Raw genomic sequence first — 24,613 nt, forward strand, 5'->3', positions numbered from 1 at the left:
GTGTCCATTATCTAATACACACACGCTCCATTCAATCTCTCCAGCTGTCGTGTGTGGATGCAGACCACAGTCCAAGTGCAGAAACTTCCAGAGTCCAAAACGATAATGTTTAATGTTTCTTCCTCCCCTTGGCCCAGGACTGATGGCTTCTCAATGGCTACCTCTGAGCAGGGTGAGACGGGGGCCTGGAAACGATGCTTTACTGACCACAAAGGCACCACTTAACCATCGGAAAGGGAAGACAGGTCCGTGGCTTATGACGGCTCAAATTACGGTTTTCTGACTTTATATGTGAAAGCAATATGCATTCAGTAGAAACCGTACTTTGAATTTTGAACTTTGTCCTTTCCCGGGTACAAGACTCTGGTGATGCTGGGGCAGCAGCAGTGAGCCCCAGCTCTCAGTTAGGCGTGCGATCAGGAGGGTAAACAGCTGATACTCCGCAGCGGATTCAGTGTGTTAACAGATGGTTCTGCCCAACTGGAGGCTAATGTAAGTGTTCTGAGCATGTTTAAGGTGGGCTAGGCTAAGCTATGAGGTTTGGTAGGTTAGGTGTATTAACATTTTTGATTGACAATATTTTTAATTTATGATGATTTTTATTGGCACGTAACCCCACTGTAAGTCAAGGAGCATCTATACTTAGGGAATCCCTTTTAATCATCTTTATTTATCAATGTGCCAATCCACTTGGGTGTCTGGATGGCATAAGTGATGGCTTTAGCCCTTAAAGCCCTAATTCAACATATGTCACGGGAAGTAGGAAAAAGGACAAGAAATACTTTATCGTCTACTGTGGCAAATGGGTTTGCTGACTGCCAAAATGGCCACTGTAAGCTCACCCAAATGCCTGAGAACCGAGAGGTGAATGATGGCATTGACATATAAAGAGCACATTGCTACTAAAATGAGAATATGTGCTTAGAAAAATGGAGAACATGTATAGAAAATCTCAAGGCACTCCTCTCCCCTAGAGAGAAATCATTATGGGCCCAGTGATTAATTCACTGTCTACAAATCTATGCATGAACAACTACATAAATTGGGAAGGATCATAACATTTTGAAATAAAATAAGTTTAATATATGAATAAAGCAAAATATTAACATCTAAATCGGGTGGTAAAGACACGGATGTCTGTTAAATTAATTTCGGAATGCTTCTTTTTGCTTGAGGTGTGTCTTTTTGAACTACTTTTTAATTTAAGAGTCATATAGTTAAAGGACAGTAGGGGTATTTTTGTTTATTGTTTAATTGTTCTTATTATCATTGTAAATCTGGCTAAAGAATCAAATACAACGTGAAAATCTGAGTGGCTAAAATATTGAACACTGTTAAAAACGAATGAGAAGAATTCCCCTGTGCTTTGTTCTTGGTTACCAGCTGTGAGGAATGTCTCTACTGCCCACACTCTCTTTCTGGCTTCTCTCCACGTCTCTCAGCCTCCGAGGAGCTGACAGAATCATGGACACCTCTCTTGACCTTGACACCTTTGACTCTTTACACGTGGGCCTGAGCATTTTCTAGGACTAAATGGTACCAGTTTGGAAACAAAAGGAATAGCTCCAAAGGCAAAAGAATGCTTAAGCTTTGGGGCATCGAAAGAGTAGAAAAGGGCACAAAAGGGCTAAAATAAAAGACCATATTCAGATGGTGGTTTCTCTGGGCCCAGTCACCTGTGGAGAGGTTCTGAACGACGCCAGCCGCTGCCGTGTGGAAGATGATGTCGGCACCGTCATTCAGGTAATGCAAGTTATTGCGACAGTCGAATCCTCTGTAGCCAAACACGTGGTTGAGAGCCAGCTCCTACATTCCCACACGAAGATGAAAGTGGCCCTTAGAGGAACAAACCCACACTTCGGGCACAGCCACACATCTCAGGGGAACTGCATGGCTGGAGAAACAACCAACCACTCGCTCAAAACATTTTGCTTCTTGACTAACTGAGGGTAAAACGCAGCCCTTTCTTTAGTTGCCTGAAATGCTAGGGGGACAGGCTAACACAGAGAATTACAGGGAGTTTTCTAGATAAACTAGGTTTGCTTCCCGGCTCCCCCGGTGAGTCAAAGTCTATGGATTTGATGCTTTATAAAGATTACCCAGAAGTTTTCTTTCTGCACCTTGGCAGACACTCTTTAGGTGAGCTGAATGGTGGCTCGGAGATTTGCTCTGATTCCCACAAATGCAGCTGGGCCTGGCAGAGCAGAATATTGAGGAAAATGCCATGCTCATTATGTTGCTGGGTGCTTGCCCTACAAAGTTTCTAAACAATTTGCATTTTTTTCAACAACTAGATACTGTTCTGGGTTTATAGTCTTTCTCTTCTTCCTGTCTTGTCTTCCATGACAAAGAGCAATGGCTGATTCAAATCAGATCAGTTCTTAATTCAATCTGACACACATGTATTGTTGGCAGCACTTCTGTGCTAGGCACTATGCTGGTTGGTGGGAGTCAAGATTAAAAAGATGTGGGTCCCTTTTCTCTAGGGTCCCTGATTCTTGCCTTTTCTCTCTCCAAAGATCATCAATTGTAAACATCAGATTAATTCTCCTAAAATACCATACCACTTCCTTACTCAACAGCCTTCACTGACTTTCACTGCCTAAGGGATAAAGCCCAAATTCCTCAAGTTGGCACAATCGGCTTCTATTCACATGTCTCCTATACCCCTTGGTCAAGGTGACTTGTCTATTTAGCCCACATATCATGAATTTTCCTATCTTTATGATTTTGCTTTTAAAAATATCTTTCACCTGGAAAATCCTTCTCCTCCTTTCAATTTACTGAGTGTCTGCCTATGCATCAGTCTCCCCCCGACCCCCACCTCTCACCCTCACGTGTTTCCCGGAAACTGTGTGTATAATATGTGACCACCTCCCCCCCCCCCCCCGCAGTCCTAGTGGACAGCTGACACAAGCTGAGCCAATCACATAGTTTCTCTTAGGAATTTAGAACTGGGGTCAATGGTAGTCCTGGTTGTCTGATTAACAGAGGAGCTATAAACTCAGGTGCTGGGTAACAACCATAGTCTACCAAAGTAGTTCAAAAAGCTCGCAGAGAAAAAGGAGAATGCATCAGACACATACAAGGCCCCGTTGGGCAAAAAAAGGCACCATCTTGGTTTATAATGGCTTTTTAGATCCTGGATCTTGTCTTCCCTGAAACTCAGCTGCATTTCCTGACCTATGCTGTGTTCCATGAGAAATTCCCTCAATAAATCCACCTTTCTTAATTAAAAAAAAAAAATGAAGATGGATTTTTCTGGCCTCAGTGAGTTCACAGCCTAGGAAGGGAGACGGAAGAAATATGGCAGCAAAGCGTATGACAAGGACTGTGGAGAGGAAGTTGTGGGGAGAGTGCAGGAGGATTTAGGGTGAAGTGCATCCGGGACGACTGCCCAGAGAAGATGCTAGAAAATGGGTTGGAAGGACCAGGGTGTGGGGTGGGAAGAGGAGGAGCTTCTCATCAAAAGGAATGAAAACATCGGGGCTTGAAAGTCCAAGGCAACTTCAGAAACCATTAAGTAATGTGTTTGAGGTTGGAGATTTGAGTTGTGGTGGAGAATCACAGGAGATGAGCTTGGAAGGTAGCTCCTGGGTTAAGTTTTGAAACCATGACCTTGAATCCCACCAGCAATGTGGGAATCTTGGGTCTTAACACTGAGGTGAGGCGCAAAGAGTTACATATAAAGCGCTAACTCTATGGGCAGCAAGGCATGTATCAGAGAGGGATGGGAGAGTCTGAAGGCAGGAAGAACAGTTAGGAGGCCTCTTTTCAAAAACAGCAGGTTTGCAGAGCTGCAATCCTCAAGTTTCAACAATCAAATTACATCCCTCTTCACTTACTGGCTTGGTGATCTTGGGCATAGGACCTAACAAGTCGCTTAACTTCCTTGAGCGAGTGTCCTCGTTTGCAAGATGGAAACAATAACAGTACCTACGTCATAGGTTGTGAATGAAATACTTCATGGGAAGTATGTAGCATAGTACCCAGCACACAGTAAGTGCTCAAACAACATTAGAGACAGTGAATAAGACCATGTTCTCCCCCTTCCCCCCTTCCTCTCCCTGAGTGGTACTAGGAATAGGAAAAAGGAGCCAGGTCTGAGGGACATGGGGGATTTCTGAGTCAGTACTGATAGGACCCAGTGGCAGGGCGGAAGGAATGTGACCCAGTGGATATGGTTCTGGTCACTGGAATGGGGGACACAATACCATGTAGAAGGGAGAGGGAATGAGGGAGCCACAGGATCCATGCTGGTTCACTTGAAGGTATATGTGGGACAGGCAGACAGTGATGTCCACTGGGTCTAAGGACATCAGTCAGATGAAAAGCAAAACACTTTAACCTCCTCACCTCAACCAGTTTCTTTTTTTTGGTGACGTTGTTCTTCTGGAGTTTCTCAGGCTGGGGAGCTGCTCTGCTAACAGGTGGTCTGGAACAGAGAGTGGCCAAAAGAAGCATAGTGTTGAACAAAAGTCAGCAAGGTTGCTTGTGTGGTGCAGTCAGCTAAGGCCAGTGCCCGGCTTCTCTCTCTCTCTCTTCTCCCCACTTAGAGGACCCTCCACCTGAGTTTGTTCTGTCCTGCCCCTCCCCCCCCTCCGGTGCCCCCAACCCTCCCACCCTCCCGCCAGAAAGGAGCTTCTGACATTAATTGTCCTGCATGATGGGGCCTGGATTCACAGGCACTGAGGTGGGCTTCCCTATCCCTAAGCCATGGTAGTCAGGGATCCGTTCCTCCCTCCTGGGAGAACACAAGAACCAGAAGGGCTGATTTTCAAATCAAAGACGAGCCTAAGCCTGAGAAGGAAGAGGCTGTGCTTGTCAACATTGTTTAGAATTAGGTGGTGAAAGATTATGTCATGGTGGGGAGTCGGACTTACAAGCCAGGCTTGGGAACGGGCCCTGACAGCCATGTATTCAGGTCATTCTCGCTACACAAAAGGGACAGTAGGAAGCAAAGGACTCCCGAGCTGCACTCTGCTCTCCGTCAGGGTTATGATTGATGTTAAACTGCTGCCATTATACCGAAGGCTGCTTTGCCTTCTCAGTTGGAGAGATCTGGGCCTTGAAATTTAATTAAGAGATTTTTACAATGGATAAGCCTTCACAGATTCTTATATGAGACTGCCAATTTGGGGTAACATGGGGTTTCCTTAATTTAACTTCTGTGAGTTTAGGAAACCGGGGATGGGGAGGGGAGACCTGCCCCCGCCTCTGCTGCACGTTCCAAATCCATTAGTTAGTGCTCTTGGCTATGCAAAGAGAAAGGATTACCTGGATCCCCTTGTAAGCAGCAAACAAAGCCAAGTGAGAAACTTAGTACCATTTAGAGCCGTATTAGCAAGCACCTCATTCATGCACAAGCATTTTCCAAGTGAACAGACATTCCTGTGTGGCACAAACCATGCTTCCCGAGCATGCCAGAAAGAACTAAAACAGAAATGAAAGAGTGCACCAGTCTACAAATTCAGAAAACTCATACCCTGGCGTCTCTGGGCAAACTCTGCACTAAAGCGCCTACAGAATAGGGAGAAAAAAGGAAGCCTTGTCAATGCTTCCCACACACTCTCCGAGACTCTGCAAATGCGCCTGGGGACTCTGCTTATTTTAGAGTGTGCTGGGGAGAAACTTGTTGTCAGAAAAACAATCACATCCTCCTGGATATCTCTGGGAGATATGCACAATGGATGCTTTGTTTCTGAATGAAGTTCAACTCATAATTTAGCCTAATAATTCCCAGTGTTTCTTGGTAGGCGAGCTCGCCTGCTGGAACGGTTTGCATTTTTGTGCTGGGTTAAAACAAGGTACCTTTATTTTCTCAGAAACTCTTCAATCAAAACATGTTATGTAATCATAAGTGATCATTGGACCAAATGGTATTATAATCACCACCGAAGAATGGGTAAAGAACACTTCTCTGCAAAATGACACCCCCGGCTGACGTCATCGCTGCCAAATTGAGCAAAACCGGGAGGTGGGGGGTGCCAGTTCTCACAATTAGACACTTCCTTCACATTAATTATCGCTTCCCAGGACATCTGCTCTTTCTTCTGTTTTAGTGGGACTTTCAGATGAAATCCGTGGGTTTCTCCTTTCACCTAAGAATGTTTAAGTGTATGACAAAAGCAAGCCAAGGTCTGAGATGGGAGCAAGGGGACGCTACGACTTAGCATGGTTCATAATGCAGAATTTGAGATTAAACGCACGGCTTGTTGTCAGGGTCCACACAGGTTGTATAATATGCCACATATTATACAGTGTATGTAAAATATGCATACAAGCACAGACACTGTGTATTAATATATATACGCGATTGTATATATATACATAGAGGCAATTGATGGGTTTTCTTTCACCTGGATTTTCAGTTAAAAACTGAAAAGTAAAGCAATCTTAGAATGTTTCTTTCGTATTTCACAAGCATATGTTTATAGCTGTATTGCTTCAAAACTGAAGATGAGAGGGGTAAAGGAAGAAACCTGCATGGTGGAATATTTGGCTAAATTGTTAAGTCAGAACCCTTCGCAGTCGTGGATTCTGCACATACACTTAGTGCTGGGTGCTCATCAAACACCTGGGTGTCTGCACAGCGCTGTGATACTTACTTGACAATTCCCTGCCTCCAAAGGAAAGCAAGTTAAAACACAATACAAGCATTAAAGGCTTCTTTCCAGGCATCTAGAAACAGTGTTCATAACATCAGACATGGGAGGGACTGCCAAACATTTCAAACACAGCCAAAGGCTGACAGTTTAGCATTTTTCAGTGGATCTAAATCCACTTTGCAGAGGTGGGAAAGAGTAGAGGGTATGAGAACATTCACTCACATTTCAGTTCAATAAACTCTTTTTAGCTGGTTGTTCCCTGCTGGCACACAGGATGGGAGGAGAGCAAGGATGGCAGTGAATGCAACTGGGAGTTGGCAGGCAGATTCAGAAAGGTTAAGAGCTGGGAAAGTGAAGAGGTGGGGATTGGAGGTGGAAGGAGCAGAGACACAAAGGGGCTTCCTGGGGGCAAGTGGGGCTTTGAAGACACTCAGGGAAACAAAGGAGCAAGAGAGTTTGCATTGGGCAAGAAATTTAAGGAGGGAGCCTGGCAAGACAGCACACAAATTGCATAATCAGGAGAGAGGATGATGGACAGGCTTGAGTGAAGAGAGAAGGAGAGAAGCTTTGCCAAGGAAGAGAGGGTAGGGACAGGAAACCCAAAGAGAGGCCTGTGAAATTAAGCATGTGACTGGGTATTAAGTAACGAGGCAGCACTATTCTTGCCCAGTGCTGGGGTGCAGGCTGCTGAAGACCTTCCCCACATCTGTGGGTAGAATCACTACCTCATGCACATTCTGTGGGCAAGGAAGGACCATGGAAGCTCAATCCCTGCTGTCATCCCATTGCCCAGCAGCTAGGCTGCTGAAGAGAAAGCTTAGACTCTCTTGCAGATGTGTGGAGTGTTACTCTGACTCAGGTCCTCACCTCACAAAAAGGCCCCCAAGGGTGGCCAGTGCCCAGGTATTTGCCCCTCTTTGCTTTTTTTCTGGGGTGCTGGGCTGGCAGAGTAAGGGGTGGAGCAGAGCACACAATGACCTGAGATATGCAATAGAAGCTCCTGCAATAGATATACAGGAGCCAAGGCTCCTGCAGAAGCTTCCGAAATTACTGAGGAGGTTAGGAAAATGAGTCACAACCCCAGATGAGTTCAGTGTGACCGCCAACTCGTGAGTAAGGCTTGGAAAGCAGGTGAGAAACCAAGTCATTCCAAGAAGCTTCTATAAAGGTGTGGGTATGGAGAAACTCAGCTACATTTAGCCAACAAATGCAAGTTTGAAATTGTTTTTAGTGTTGTCAGACAATGTTCAATGTGTCCCTGAAGGAAATGCAGCTTTCTGCAGATTCCAAAATGTGCCATTAAATGCTCCAAGAATTTTCAAAATGTCTTGGGAAACCAAGCTCCTCTTGATCCAAGTTTTAGGTGAGATGAGCAAGTGATCTGAAGACTGTTTTAGAATTGTTCTCAAACAAGATCTGTCACCTCATGGACTCAGAGAACCCTGTGACACTCATGCCAAATTGTGTTTGCACATTTGCATTTTTCAGGGGGAAAGCAGGCATGCTTTAATCAGATTTTCAGAGAGAGAGAAAGAGAGAGCGAGCGAGTAAGCGAGCGAGAGAGAAAGAGAGAGAGAGAGAGAGAGAGAGAGAGAGAGAGAGAGAGAGAGAGAGAGAACCAATGTGTTCTAGGAAAAGCCAGGTTTAGGTAAAGTCGTCCAAGTCCTGGGGGTTCTCTATTATTAAAACAAAAGAAACTGGATTCTGTTCATTGTATTCCACAACCATCTCTAGAGCTGCTCAGTGGTGAAGTGGAGGAGAAGGAAGGGAGCTGTGCAGGAGAACTATGGGATGGGATGCCCTGAGAGAGGCCTGCCACCTTAAAAACGCTGTTGACTGAAGGCTATATAACACAGCCCTGTTGGGGAGATATAGTTCCTGACGTGGACATTTTAGGTGAATATCACTTTATTGGTGTAAAAAATTGAGGTCACAAAGGACGGAGTAGAGGGAATTACGAGGGAGGTGGGCAGATTACTGAAGAGGCCACTGCAATAATCCAAGGGCAGGGATGGTGAGGATCTGGACTAATGCAATGGTTGTGGAGAAGGAAACAAGTGAAATATTGGTGAAGCAGACTTCAAGCCCTTTGTAATCGATTAGCTCTAGTGAACGAAGGAGGAAGAACTATTCAAGTGGAAAATCCGTTTTGTATTTGGGCATCTGGGTGGGTGGTAGGTAGCATCCCTGACTGAGACAAAAGATGATGAATTCAGCTTTGATGTTGTCAAACTTTGGCTATCTGTGGGTTGGCTACACTAGTTGGAAGTTCAGCTGAGAAGTGGGACTCAGACATACGACCTTGAGAATCATCCCCAGTGGGTGGAATATATGAAATTAATTGGGGAGAGGGTGTAGGGTAAAAATAGAGGATGGCCAAAGGTGAAATCCTGAGGAACAGCATGTGGGGGTGCTGGAAGAGGAGGCAGAGATGGGACACTGAGAAGAAATGGTTGGAGAGGCAGGAGGAGGACCAAGAGAGACCATTTCCAACAGGTAAGTGAGAGAAGAATGTCTGTAACTTCACTGTCCAGTATGTGACCACTGGGCCACTCCAAATTAAGATGTACTACAATTGGAAAATACACACCAGATTTTGAAGACCTAGTAAAAATAATTTTTAAAAAGAATATAAAACAATTCATTAATAATTTTTAAATATATTGGGTTAAATAAAATGCATTATTAAAGTTAAATTCACCATCTCTTTTTACTTTTTTAGTGGGGCTACTAGAAAAATCACATATGTGGCATGCACTATATTCTATTGGACAATGCTACTCTAGAAGAAACAGTTCTTCTAGAGGAGAGTGGTTTGGATTTGGGAATTAGAAAGTTACCATGTGAGCAGAATGGCAGGGACAGAAGCAAGATGGAATGGGCTAGAGAATGAAAGAGAGACTTGGTAAAGTCTGGATGAGAAGGGAAAAGGGGAGGGAAGGTGAGGATGGGAATATGAGTGTAAGTGTATAAGTCAAAGAATTATTTTTCCTTGAAGAGAGCTGGGTGGAGATGGGGAGGACTAGAATGTATTTCTTGGCTGAAGACATGGATCCAGCTAAGGGGGAGTGATACAGGAGAGATGATGAGGGAGCACGAGGCTGAGGTCCAAGCACCATCTAAGGGACCAGCCTGGAATAGGAGGAAGGACTCACTTCCTCTGAGAAGAGAAGAAAGAAAGTAAATTTGTTTATGTGAGGTGGAGGCTGGGAAGCAAGAGAGGAGAGAGAAAGAAGGACCAAGATACAGTTCATGCCCAAATGGCTTCTGTTTTCTCAGGGAAGGAGGTTAGAAAAGTCATCTGCCAGGAGTAGAGGGGGTAGGGTTTGGGCAGAAGGTTGAGGAGGGGGCAAAATTTTTTCTGACTGCTAAAAGGGTGGCAGAGGTAGCCAACTAAAGACAAGAATGAAAGTGAATGAACAGCAAAGAGGGCGTAAGTGCAGCTAGTAACACAGACTCCGGTGAGAGCAATCTATACTGATGAATTTTCTAATCAGAAATGTAGAGAGATGGGTTGTAGGAGACACACGGGTGAAGAGCCAAGAGGCCTGGAAGAGTGACACTTAGGCAGGCAAAAATAGTGAGGCCAGGAGGGAGCTAGAAAAAATGGAAATGTCTAGGCACTGGATGTCTTAATGAGGATGGAAATCAGGTGTACTGAGAATGAGAAATCTAGAGGAGAGAAAGTTACGTCGCAGAGGGAGAGAGGCACCACGGGTAACGATGGAACCCATAGCATGGCAGGAGCTGAAGTCGATCGTATTATGGCCACTGGCTGAATTCCTCAGAGACAGGAAGTTGTTCAATGACAGGAACAGGGAGGGGTAGAAGATGGCAGAGCATGACACGAAATTCAAAGGAGTGGGTGGGGCTGGTTAAAAAGCATGCCAATATACTTTAAACACACCCACAAAATCACCCTAATCCACCACACCTTGTACCCACTAACATTGTCTCAAGGGGCAAAAATCGTGCACCCTAACAATTGTTTCTGCAATCGTCTCCTCAGTTACCACATCACGACCACACAACAGTAGAAGGAGGCAGGGTAAATGACCTTGGTAACATCCATTCCCTCCAAATGGAGATCTGAGAGATATTCAGAAACTTGATGAAAATAATTGGACTTAACTCTGCCACTGTCTTCTAAGAGACGTCCCCTTTGGATAAAAAGCACTTACCTATCTGTAATGTGAGCTCCATGAGGGAGTGGGTATGAGTCAACTGATTACACTGTAGGAGTATGATTTCCTAGGTATATTAATCTTTTAAAAAATCATTTTATACCACTTTACCTCTGAATTTTTATGCCCTGGCACATTCTTTGTGATAAAAAGCAAGCAAACTATTCTCTAATGAATGGCAGGTTTCAGTCCTAAAATTATCCATTATCTAGACTTCATTACTTTCTTCAAACAATACAGAAAATCCAGAGATTTTAATTTTAAAAAAGTGTTTATGATAGTAGCATTAAAAGCTCTTGTTTAAAAAAAACCCAACTATTCAGCTTTCAGTGGATTTACATAGCTAAACAATAGGCCTTTAAAATAATTTCAGTGTTTCAGGGTTTAATAGATATTGTAACTTCAGTTCCTTCCATCTTGTTAAAGAACAGAAAACTTGCTACCTCTATCTGCTCAGAGAAGCTAGAATTCTCAGAGTGTAGAATTCTCACTGAATCAAGGGACGCAAGGAAGGAGAATTCAGCATAGCGAGAAACGCTCTGGAGGAGCGGGGACACTGCCTTATTCACTCACTCCTCTCACGCATGTGCAGTCCCTCTCCCAGGGTGAGCTCCGAGCTTCGCTTATATGCCACACATATGCAACTGCACGTCTCTGCACTAACCCGTAGGCCACATAAGGTCATTCGATCATCACAAAAGGGATAGAAATGCAGAATGAGGTTCCTCCCTATTTCCTGGACCAAGTGTCAAGATAGGATGTAGCAGTTTTCACAGATCTCAGTCTGGTAAATTCAGCAGCACCGGCTAGTAAGATTGTCAGTTTCTAGCAACTCTTACAATACGAGCTCACAAAGCAGCTAAGCATTGATCAGTGAAGACAAGGAGCCTCTGTCAGGCCTGTGGAGCTGAGCAAAGCGCTAGGAGAGCTGGGCCGTTCATTCGTTAGTATCACCAAGGAGGGGAGCATTGTTCACTTCCTCATGCTCCTCCTGCCTCAAACAAACTTGAAATGTGAATTTACTGATTAAATAAAGCATTGTTTTAAAACAAATTGGCGGCAGGTCCTCCCAACAGATTTCTATCCCTAAACTTAGCATAAACATTTAGAACAACTACTGGGATTAGCTGTATGGATGGCGGTTTGTTTCAATTCTGGGACAGCGATCTAGCTCTTTTCCATATTTTTACACTGCCACGTGTGAGCAAGTTCTTTGTTTCACTGCAAACCTGCCGACAAAAGACAAAGCAGCTTTGTATGTAAAAATAGGTGCAATGGCTACAATAACACAAAATTTCATTTTCAGTTCTAGGTCTTTTTGCCTTGGGTATTTAAATATAGATTTAAATCAAATAAAGACTTTAATTCCCAATGGACAGATAGTATGAAGATTAAAAATCATTTAACCAAGAGTAGTACTATGGTCAGTTGGGGCATCACCAGATTGTACATGGAGTCACACCATTCCCCACAAAGAGAAGGCCACCCAAAGGTGCCAACAAAATGAAGGTAAAAATTGTTGACAAAGAATGGATTTGTAGACCCTTCTGAAGACAGATTAATTTATTTAAATATTAAGAGAAGCAGGCTAAGTAAATCCACCCATTCATCTATTCATTCCAGAAATATTTGTTTACCATGTACTTTGTGCAAGACACTATTAGGCACGTGGTGGTAACCATTGGTAACCATGACAGACACAGTGGCCACACCCAAGGAGCTGAGTCTCACAGACAAAGCTGACAACCCCATGGAACCTTAAATATCTTGATGCTCGTATTTAAGAACAAATATGAAACCTTTCCTACACTTTTAAGGGGAACGATTTAAGGATTACACTTTAAGGATTGAAGAAGGCTATTAATTTGCGAGCTGCATCACACAAACAAACAAAACCCCATAACATTTCTTTATAAACCCATGGTGCACAGTTTTCTTTACAGGACTTTTCCTTCTGCTTAAGTTCAAAAGCTGTACAAATTGATTCAAAAAGGATATGAGATAGTAGGAGAAAATAAATTTTAAAGCCTTCCTGATATAGCCATAAAACACAATTTAAGAAGTTTGGAAAACGCAAATGCTTGCTAGAGTCGAATTTTGAGGTAATTTAGAGTGAGGACCTGTGAATTCAGACATGAGGGGACTGCCATTGTCTATTTCACTTGGGCACTCTGGAGATTTAGAAAATCATAACACTGCCTGAAGAAATGCTGTCGGCTCCTGCCTGTGTAACCATATCTATAGTTTTCCATATAATCTAATACTAAAGAAACGTTACTATGTCTAACTTTTGTACTGTCATCTTTCCATCATTCATATCACTGTCCTATTGTGATGACCAAGTAGATTGGGGTTAGAAGTGAGATTAATGCCAAATGCAAACTATTGCCAGATGCACCCAGCCATTTTCCAGATAAATACTGGATACCTACAGAGGTTTTAGGTGTAAGAGGAAATCCAAGACAAATAATAACAAGTGTTGGAAAGGCTCTGGAGAAAAAGAAACCCTCATACACCTTTGGTGGGAATGCAAATTGGTACAGCCATTATGGAAAACAGTACGGAGGGTCCTCAAAAAATTAAGAATAGAGTTACCATATGATCCAGCAATCCCTCTCCCTGGGTATTTACCCGAAAAATTCTGAAAACATTTATCCATAAAGATATATGTACTCCGAAGTTCATTGAAGCATTATTTATGGTGGCCAAGACATGGAAACAACCGAAGTGTCCATCAATAGATGATTGGATAAAGAAAATGTGGTGTATATATACATAATGGAATACTATTCTGCCATAAGAAAAGATTAAATATTGCCATTTGCGACAACATGGATGGATCCTGAGATTATCATGCTAAGTGAAATAAGTCAGACAGAAAAAGTTGAGAATCATATGATTTCACTCATATGTGGGATATAAAACTGAAAGCAACAAAGGAACAAGACAAACAAAGAAACAAAAACTCATAGACACAGACAACAGTTTAGTGGGGGTGGTAGAAGAAGGTAAAGGGGCTGCATTAAATATGCGGTGATGGATGGAGAACTGACTCTGGGTGAACACATAATGCAATATATATGATGTATTATAGAAATGTACACTTGAAACCTATGAAGTTTTATTGACCATTGTCATCCCAATAAATTTTAATTTAAAAAAAGAAAGAGAAAATCCAAGGGAGCTGAGTTTTCCTTTGACTCTCACTGAGCTAACACTTTTTGTAAAAGTCAGAGATTCCAAAACTAAAAAAGAAAGGGAATTGAAGATGCCAAAGAGTTCAAATGTTGGGGATGTAATGGTAATAACAAAGTTAGTATAAAACTGTATTGCTAACTAAACCTTGCTTTAAAAATGGCCAAAATGGAGACTTATTTCGAACAAAAAAATTTAACTGTGAAGATTTCTGCTTTAAAATACATGCACTAAATATTTCCCCTTATAGGCAGCTGGACCTTGTAACTCTGGCATTTAGGAAAAAACCATTAAAGATGATATTCCGAAGACAAAAAAAATTATTTTCTAGTTGTATTAGGGATCCCCTTTTTGGAAAACAAATAGTATTTAATTAAGACACAAAGCTTGATTGATACAAGTGTATAAAAGAATTATTTCTTGAAACTTCTTTCCAGAAGATGGTTGTGTACATGTTACATAGTCAGGTAAAACTGCTGAATATCTAGACCAAATATACCCAATAAACTGATGACTAAAACTATAAATATCATAATTTCTACATTTATTGATTATTCATAATCAAACTACACTAAACTTGTGCTAAGACACTACAATTTAAGGGTTAAAACCTAACTTTTCAACTTCAGACTTTTTTTTTTTTTTTTTTAAGAGAGAGATGGCCTTCCCTATCTGAGATAAGCAGGAGAGGCTAGCAGCAAGACCAAAGGCTTTCTAAGGAAAAAATATGCATCGCTCAGTTTGGAATTTTGAGTTGTGGCCCTAAGCTATGCAGCTTCTGTGATGAGCAGACGGGGTGCCGGGGAGGGGTTGAACTTCTTCTTTTAGTAAAAGGTGGAAAATGCTATAATAAGTAAAATAATGTTATAAAGATGGTGTAGAAACAGAAAGGGTTAAGTCCTACATTCTATTATTCATCCCTGTACAGATAGCCAAAAGCTGCAAGCCTGAGCACTTGTTAATAAAGGACCTTGAAAAAATATAGACTGCTGAGTCAGGTGCACTGGGTAAACAATCTTTGAGCTAACTATTGCAGCCACTTAGAAAAACAAAAGTTAGTGAGTATTTATATGTCAATTTCCATAAAAATAGTTCCATTTGTATTTATTTTGTATCTGGTCATTAAGAACTTAGGTTTTCCCCTGAACACAGGCTCCAGGTCCAGGTTCTAATCGAATATATCAAATAAAAATGTCATTATCACTCAACAACAAAAAAACAAACAACCCAATTGAAAAATGGACAGAGGACCTGAAGAGACATTTCTCCAAAGAGGATATACAAATGGCAAATAGACATATGAAAAAATGCTCAACATCGCTAATCATCAGAGAAATGCAAATGAAAACCACAATGAGATATCACCTCACCCCAGTCAGAATGGCTTTCATCAACAAAACAAATAGTAACAAGTGTTGGAGAGGCTGTGGAGAAAAAGGAACTCTCATACACTGTTGGTGGGAATGCAGACTGGTGCAGCCGCTATGGAAGGCAGTGTGGAGGTTCCTCAAGAAATTACGAATAGAATTACCATATGACCCAGCAATCGCTCTCCTGGGTATCTACCCCAAAAATATAAAAGCATTTCTCTATAGAGACACGTGTACGCCAATGTTCATTGCAGCTTTGTTTACGGTGGCCAAGACATGGAAACAACCAAAATGTCCTTCGATAGATGAATGGATAAAGAAGTTGTGGTACATATACACAATGGAATACTATTCGGCGTTAAGGAAAGATGATATAGGAACATTTGTGACAACATGGATGGATCTCGAGAGAATAATGCTAAGTGAAATAAGTCAGACAGAAAAAGCAGAGAACCCTATGATTTCACTGATATGTGGTATATAAACCAAAAAGAACAAGACAAACAAATGAGAAACAAAAACTCATAGACACAGACAATAATTTAGTGGTTACCAGAGGGTAAGGGGGTGGGGGGTGGGTGATGAGGGTAAAGGGGATCAAATATATGGTGATGGAAGGAGAACTGACTCTGGGTGGTGAACACACAATGGGATTTATAGACGATGTAATACAGAATTGTACACCTGAAATCTATGTAAATTTACTAACAATTGTCACCCCAATAAAATTAATTTAAAAAAAATGTCATTATCATTCCCCATGCAGATGGCTAATCTAAGCAGTTCAGTGAGGAGGTGATGGAGACAACTGTGTCAAACAGTAGAGACATTTAAAAATAAATGATGATCCATGGCCACACCAAGTCCAACTAGAAAGACTAATGGTTAGCCCACTCTTTGGATTTTAATGAAAGACTACAGTCCACACTTGGAGACATTATTGTTATAGATCCTATCTATAAATTTTTAAAAATGTGCCGTTGTGAATCACCTCTGTGGTGATCATGCAGTTAACACAGAATGCAAAATTCGTTTGCATGATAATTTGATCGATTCAAAAAATTGGATATTGGCACTAAACAGGTCTATCGTAAGTTTCTAATTTCTGGTTTTTTTTGTTTTGTTTTATTAATGTGAAAGTATAAACCTCTGGAGACAGGCCAAAAATGTTTAAAAATTATTTTTAAAAATATTTGGGAATATCAACATGTAATGTAAATATGATTTCAATTTTAAAAACGTAATTCTTAGTGCAGTAGTGTCTTTTATAATGATTCTTATGACAGTGGTGTAAAAGCTATGGCTCATCAAAACCTCCACTTCAACTGGGTAAAGTTTCAAGTGTCTCTAACGATTCTTTATATTGATTTGGCTGTATTCACCGGCATCTTTTTTTTTAAGTTAATTTTTTTTTTCAGTTACAGTTAGCATTCAATACTATTTTATATTAGTTACAGCATAGTGGTTAGACATTTATATAATTAATGCAGTGATCCCCCCGATTAGTCTAGTACTCACCTGGCACTATATACATAGTCGTTACAACATTATTGACTGTATTCTCTATGCTGTACTTTATTTTACATCCTCATGACTATTTTGTAACTATTAATTTGTATTTCTTAATCCCTTCACCTTTTTCACCCAATTCCCCAACCTCCCTTCCCTTTGGCAACCATCTGTTTGTTCTCTGTATCTATGAGTCTGTTTTTTGATTTATTTTGTTCTTTAGATTCCACGTGAGATTATATGGTTTTGTCTTTCTTAGCCTGACTTCTTTCACTTAGCATAATATCCTCTAGGTCCATCCATGTTGTTGTCAATGGTAAGATTTCATTTTCTATTATGAGTGAGTAATAGTCTATTACATATATGTACCACAATTTCTTTATCCAATTGTCTATTGACGGACATTTGGGTTGCTTCCATATTTTGGCTATTGTAAATATTGCTGTAACTTTAATTGCCTGTATATACACTGTCATAATATTACTATTACATACCTGTATATATTCAGAAGCATTTACAAGTGATAGCAACTACTATTAAACATTAAAATGGCCTGACGTTCTTTTCTGTGATAATAACACCAGTTTCCACTAGAAAAAAACATGAAATGAGAATGAGTTGGATATTTCCCACGTGCCCACCCATATCTACTCTCCACCCTACTCCTGTTCTGTGCCCTCCAGGCTGGCCTTTGTGGACTGCATCAATGGACTTTCACCCTTCAGCCTCTGGCTGGATGCAGCTCAAGAGAGGCACCAGAGGACAGGGTGAGGGGAGACTGCAATCGAGCATTTGTTCCCCTGATAACTCCTTGCAGGGACTCAGGTTATTACCTGCAACCCTGTCCCTCAGGGCTCAGCTCCCATAAGGTGGTCCACTTCTACAGCTATGTTCTCTACATCTGGCAACAGCTTTTTCCCCTTGTCCTTTCAGACCCAGGCAGGGTGACGGCTTCCAGCTGTTGCTATCCCCAAGGAGCTGCCCCATACCTAGTGTTTCTCTTAATCCTGCTCGAACCTTGGTTAATAGTTCCTTCATTAAGTTCTCCCCAAATTACTTCCTCTCTTTTTCTTGCTGGGGCTGCAGCTGAAACAGAGTTTAGGCCAAACTTGAAAGAGTTAGTTTATTCCATTCTGAAAGAGTTCTTGAAAGAGTTAGTTTATTCCCGTGGAGAGGGATTTAAACCAGAGGCAGAACTGCCTGAAACACTGGTAAGAGGCAAAATAATTTCTTGCACTGCATGGGTGTTCCAAACTCGTATCTCTTGTGGTCCTTGTGTATTTGTCTCCCGTTAGTCTTACTGGTGCATGCCTTGGCCCAGTTGTTTAGAAAAGGCACCTAGGTACAGGCAGGTATCGGCAGGTATACACAAGAAGGAACAATAAACAGAAGGTCAGGGAGAGCCTGTGCCTCTTGCATCAGCAGGGCATGAAGTAGTCAGAGACCAGTGTCATGGTTGACAGTCCTGAATATTCCCAGGGAGAACCTGGGTGCTACGTGACCCCATGCTCCTGATGTCTGAGGCCCCCAGCATTTCTTTGTCTCTGTCTCTTTCTCAGGCCCAGGACACTGGAGTCCATGGAATCCGTTTTGTACCCTACGTGAGGACTCAGGTGGGCTGTCTGTCTGACTTATACTAAGGAATCCTTATTGCTGCAACAGCTCCTGCCCCATTTTGCCTTTCTCATCTTGCTTTCTCACAAATTCTCTGAAAGCCCTGCCCTGACCTACTTGGAACCTATTTGTCTCTTGTGTAGTACAGAATTGTTTACAGTCCTGTCTGTGACGTTCAAGTTCCCCTAAAATGACTGAGTGGAGACCACTTGTTCTCGGTTCTGATTAGGATTTGCATCCATGAAGTCTGCTAAATCAGATACCATTTACTGCTATGTCTCCACTCGCCCCTTCCTGGTGTGGTCCTGCTTTGCTCCCAGCATGCTGTGTGCAGCTGGCATCTTGCTCTTTGGTTATAGCCCCCTGCGGGAACTGATGTTGTCAAAGCTCTTTATGTTACCAAAGACATTGCTAGCTATAGAAAAGGCTTGATTATTCCTCCAGACCCTATATTTGTCTTAAAATTATTTTCTGCACTACACCGTGGTGCAAATTATTTTCTAAAATACTAGTGAAGTACTAAAATGACTCCCCCTACATCTCAAAATACTATTATGAAGGCTTTTTTTCTTTTGTATTAAAGAAAAAAAAGCCAATCCTGTGTATGCTGTGAATGACAAATCCCTAATCTGTCGTGTTGAAGATGATGAGGTAACTTCAAAATTCTGGATTTTAAGATTGAAAATTCTTCTTAGGGTCCTCTCTACCTCCACGTCACTCACCTGTTTATAAGTTGAGCAGGGATGAGATTTTTAACGACCTGCCCAAAGAGACACCAGGACCAAAAGAGGTTTAGACGAGCCACAGTTTAGGTTAGAAACCAGATGTAGCGGTTAGAATTAGGAATTTGTTTAGATTTCTACATCTTGGTGGCCAGTCTAAATCACAGCGTGACGAAGCACTGGTCGTAGAAATCAGCCACAAACAACTTTGGAATAATAGACAAGTCAACTCATTACATAATGTTATGTGAAATTAGAAAGGTTGGGTCATTTTTTTTCCCTCCAATGAATGTTTAGTTTAGACTAAATGTTTTTTAGAGATGATTTAACTGAGAGGTCTATTCATGCATATGGTTCTTCTTTTTTACTTTATTCTTAGAATTACGTCCTTTAAAATTATTTCCTCTTTGAGGCCATTAAAAAAACCATGTTACAAGCAAAATAAACTATAATTTACAGATTACTACAGAAAAATCTCTGTAATTGTTTTTTTAACCAAAAGAGGACTCTGAACCTTCATAGTAACATCTAAAAAAGATGCTAGGAATGAATTAGGATTTTTTTGCATTGGATTCAATCTTCTTGCCTGTAGCACACCTACCATTTACCAAGCTTTTTTTAACATCTGGCACTAAATTGAAGCAGGAGAGGGAAATGACGTTTCTTTCTTTGTATCTAAAGTCCCACCTAATAGTAAAAGGTGATAGATCAGATTTATTAAATACTTATTAGGCAGAAAGGTATGCTGAATGCAAAAAAAACAACTTGAATCTCATCAATCATGAATCATGGGACCAGGGTACTTGTGATCATTGAACCCATGTCATTATGAGGATCCCATAGGGAATTCTTAAACATCTTTGAGATCCATGAAATTCACTTTAGATTTTAGAGTTTTTATTCACTATGTATCCTTCCTAGTATGAATGTGGTAAATTAATATTAGTAATTAGGAGGTTTTTTTTTTTTTTACAAATGTTAAAAAGTGTTTGACAATTTCTCTTGTCAATTACAGTAATAACTTAAATAGCACATCCAAAAGGCCTAAAATAATACCAGCAACTTTTTCTTCTACACAGAGGATCCAAAACAACAAAATCCAATTGGTTAGGCCTAGAATCACCAAACACACCTGAACAAACTTGGGCAGGTGGAGAAGACACAGTAAGAGAACGTACACCAAGTGATACAGAGACACTGGTTATAATGGAAGATTATTTTTCACAACCCACAAATATTCCTTCCTGACCTTAGAAGCTTCCTCTCCCTCCTACCTCTCTAGTCAGCATGGTTTCCTGTCAGCCATCACATTCAGGACAGCTTTCTGGCTATCCCGACATCTTCTCTGGGCAAGAGAAGCCTAGTCCAAATAAATCTCATGTCTATTCAAGTCATATTCCACAAACAACTTTGGCAAAGCCTAACCCACCCTTTGCCATGTAGTGATGGTGGTGGGCAACTCTCCCGAACTTAAGCCTGTGTGCAAGTTAAGACTTTGTGCATTCACATAAAGGGCTAGCTTAAGCAGCAACGTTGCGGGCAAAGAAAACGCACACTGGTTTAAATGAGTTTCCTGTTGTCAGGTACCATAAACAAACCTGGCGACCTCATACCTTTCTTCCATTGAAACTTCTTTCATTTGCTGGTGTGGTTTGGTGCCCTCCATTTCCCTGATGCTCACGGCATAGATCTTGGTGGTGTAATCAATGGCCTTTTCTCTGGCAACGTCACTGTCATAGCCTCAAACAACAGAAAGAGATGGGGAGTGGAGTTGGTTTGCCGGGGCTCAGGGGGTGTGGGGGGGGTGGGGGTGTGTGGAAGCAGGTGCAGTTGGGGCTCACCTCCATCCTCTTCTGCGTCAGTGTCTGACTCCTCACTGTCCACTAGCTTGCTCTCCTGGGTCCCCACAAACTCCCTCGTCCAGATCATCAAGGCGGTGTCAGCGCCGCCTACCGTGAGCAGCACAGAGTCGTTGTGCAGCCATCTCACGTTGGTGACATGTGCGCTGTGCCCCACATATTTCTTGAATCTCGCGTGCTGGCCCTGTAAAGCCAGAAATTGGCAGTTACCCCATCTGGTGTCTCATTGTTCCCGTCTCTGTACTAGTTCACCCATGTTATTCTTTAGAGTGGCTCCTACCGAATACAAAAGAAACAGCTCATTTAAGCAGCCGTGCCCCTACATTTCTCTAGAATGTAAGCTCCATGACGGTAGGGGCTAGGCCTCTTTTCCCCTAAAACGTTAACTGGCTCATCATAGATCCTCAATAAACAGTTTGTGAGGGAATGAATAAAATGCTAGACTACAGAAACTATTTCTGGGAGTGTAATGAAGTATGAAAAGCTTGTTTCTGTTTCTCTCAGATATCAAATGTGCATTCTACACAGGTCTCTAGTGTAAAGTCCTGATTGTGAGTCTGGCTGACATTTCAGGTCCGAAGTGTCCTCCCAGTCATGTCCCACTGTGGTTTTTGTACCAAAGCACAGACTACAATCCAACTGCAAGGGACTTTTTATACCTGGGGCCTCCAGTAAGATTTAAAACATACACGGCATTTTCTGCCATGGACACTGGAAATAATTTCTAACACTAGAAAATAATTGATTTAAAAATAAAACATGCTCCTTTTTAACAAACATAGCCAAATAAATAGGACCCAATTTATTAGCAAATTACTGCAAGCTCTTCAGAGCGGTGCACTTAGGCCACACCACGTTTGTCCCCACGTGGAGAAGGATGAGAGTAAAGTCAGTCAGCGACTCACTCTGGGCAGTCCTGACAAGTGGTGGGGAGCTGAAGCTGGCACCAGAAGCCAGCTTCCATTTCTGACTCATGAGCTACCGCCTGGCAAAAACAGCTCTGGTGGGAACCATTTGAACAAGGAGAGTTTTTCCATCCTCTCAGCAACTCCCAGGGAATACCTTAAGCAATGTGGGAAGCCACATATGCTTTCTGAGGTCATGAGAGGGCCATCAGTGTCCCAGATGAAAATTTTATTCAGTAATTGACAAGAGGCTTCCAAAGGGTTTTGGACTGGCGCACTGGGGAATCTGAAACTGGCACAGACACGCAGCAGGAGACAGGTGCAGGAGAGTGACTTTAAAATACTCTTGGTAGAGAGATCTTTGCATTTCGCTGACCCCTACCTGACAGCAGAGTGCAACTGCCCAAGCACTGAGTGTAGAAAGATGGCATAAGCAAACAGGTAGGCAGCATTTTCGGGAAACCCTCCAGAGCCATTAACTTGCTAAGCGAATAGTCAGAGCCAAATACGGATTTCCAAGGGAACCTACTGTGTGACCATGTGAGGTCCAGAGGGCATGGAAACAAAGAGGACAGTCATAGTGGCTGCAGCCATGTGTCCTGCTGGTCTCCCTCCTGGAAGCAGGAACCAACCTATTATAAATGCTACAAATGCAAGCTGGTTTCTGGAGAGGAGGAGAAAGTAAAAGAGTTAGGGGCACAGGGTTTCTAGACAGGATGGAAGAAAGAATCCACAAAGAAAAGTTCAGGGGTAGAAAGATCCTATGGTGATCAAACTCTTTGCAGAAGAAAAGAGAGTGACACAAAGGAGTGAGTAGGGGAAAAATTCTGAGTCACTCAAGTTATTTAACAAAGCCAAGATTGTTCTAGCAAAGGGTGATTCACGATTCTCAGAATAGGAAGCAAGATCACTGCTCTACGGAACGATGAAGAGAATTCACAGTTATTAGAAAGTTCCAGGAAACCAGCTGCTCCCCCAAGAGGAAGAGGCTGGCAGGGATGTTTGGTGGTTCTCTTAGGGCTCATGGAAGGAACCTCCTGAAGACATGGCAGAGCCAATTGGATGAGCTGTCTTTCTGGGTCACCATGCTTAATCGTGCACTTCTCTTACACCCATCAGGAGTGGCTATCACAACTCTCTTCTTCCACTGAGTGCTGAAAGAATGGAGAATCTGGAATATGTCTCCAGAGTGCTGGTTGCTAACCGTTTTCAGGTGAGAAATTCCTAAGGCTCTGATGAAAGCTATGTACCCTCTCCCCACATTCACTTTTTACATATGTGTGAAAAATGTTCTCTGTGTGTAAAATTTTACATACATACAAGTTTCCTCTTTGAAGAACCATTCTCTTGAGCCTTTGATATTCTGAGAGGGAACCTTAAGAACTTAAGCGTGGGTTTTAAAAATGTAAATGACATGGTGATACTTTAACCTCTCCCATCCAGTGGAAGGGCACGGCTTTGGAAGGGAAGGGAGGCAATGGGCAGCAGTTGGCTAGCTACACAGATGGTGTCCAAGGACAGACGCACCCATGGCTTAAGGTACTAGCAAAATGGGTGGGCTCTGGCAAAGGAGAGTCTACCTCATGGAGACTGGAAACAGTGTGATTGTCAGGGGCGTAAGGATCTCACTGAAAAGATTTTAAACTGTAAAATTGCCTATATAAGGATCTCTGATTGTCATGCAAAGAAAGATGCCTGGAAGAGATGCCTAGTAACTCATGCGAAGAGAGAAAGAAAAGGGCCAAGAGGAAGACATGATCTTAGCATCTAACAAATGGAACTTGAACTTTGAACACAGAGAGAGCTGTGTGGTGATAAGGTATCATAAGTGTCACCAAGACTTGACATGGAGCTCAATGCTGGAATGCCGCAATGGGATGTGTCAGTCCAGCTGGGCTTCCATAGCAAAACATGACACGCTGGATGGCTCAAACAACAGAGTTATTTTCTCACAGTTGCGGAGGCTGGGAAGTCTAAGATCAACACACCAGCCAGTTAGGTTCCTGGTGAGAGCTCTCTTCCTGGCTTATGGACACCACCTTCTCACTGTGGCCTCCATGGCCGTGTGTGTGTGTGTGTGTGTGTGTGTGTGTGTGTGTGCGCACGCGCGCTACGAGAGAATGAGCTCTTTGGAGTCACATAAAAAGGTTCCTGTATCCAAAAGGGAAAACAAGCAGACTCTGGCAAATATTGATTTGTGGGTTGATGTAATCCCTGGAAAATTCTAGAGTGAATTATTACACAGGAGGTCGATAAGCACGTGGAAAAGGAAGTGATGATTACTAGGCAGCCACAGAGGTTCACTGTGAACTAACCTCCTATCTTGCACTGACTGGTTTGTCAGAAGGAGAGATTAGGGATAGCAGAGACACAATCAGTCTGGCTTTTCGCGAGATGTATGCCAAGTTTTTAATGATGTCTGGCTGGACTAGAGAGGGAAATGGGAGCTCCATGACAGCATAATCAGATAGATGTAAACATCTGTTACTGACTGAAGAACTCTAACTAAATGTGTACGTTAATAAACAGAATGTCAAATTGAATGGGGGGCTCCTGGGGGTGATATTTGGTTGTTGTAGTCTATTTTTTGTTTTCTATCCATGACTTAGAACTCACACTTGTGAAATCAGAGGATGACATGATGTTG

At 42.2% G+C, this 24,613-nt stretch overlaps 1 protein-coding gene across 5 annotated transcripts in view; it reads right to left on the reverse strand.

Moving 5' to 3' along the window:
• The window catches only part of EML6 (EMAP like 6), a 233,785-nt gene that overhangs the window by 18,595 nt on the left and 190,577 nt on the right, over positions 1-24,613 (reverse strand). For 2 of the 5 annotated variants that reach the window (XM_081069322.1, XM_081069321.1), the window contains 4 exons: positions 21,044-21,245; positions 20,816-20,942; positions 4,357-4,435; positions 1,677-1,806 (listed from right to left, as the gene is read on the reverse strand). In XM_081069322.1, coding sequence (XP_080925448.1) covers positions 1,677-1,806; positions 4,357-4,435; positions 20,816-20,942; positions 21,044-21,245 — 538 coding nt within the window. Of the gene's footprint in view, positions 1-1,676; positions 1,895-4,356; positions 4,436-6,459; positions 6,624-20,815; positions 20,943-21,043; positions 21,246-24,613 lie in introns of those variants that run through there. The other 3 variants (XM_081069324.1, XM_081069323.1, XM_081069325.1) reach the window with 3 other exon arrangements.

The sequence above is a fragment of the Rhinolophus hipposideros genome (genome assembly GCF_964194185.1).
Source record: "Rhinolophus hipposideros genome assembly, chromosome: 12".
NCBI classification, from domain to species: Eukaryota; Metazoa; Chordata; class Mammalia; order Chiroptera; family Rhinolophidae; genus Rhinolophus; species Rhinolophus hipposideros.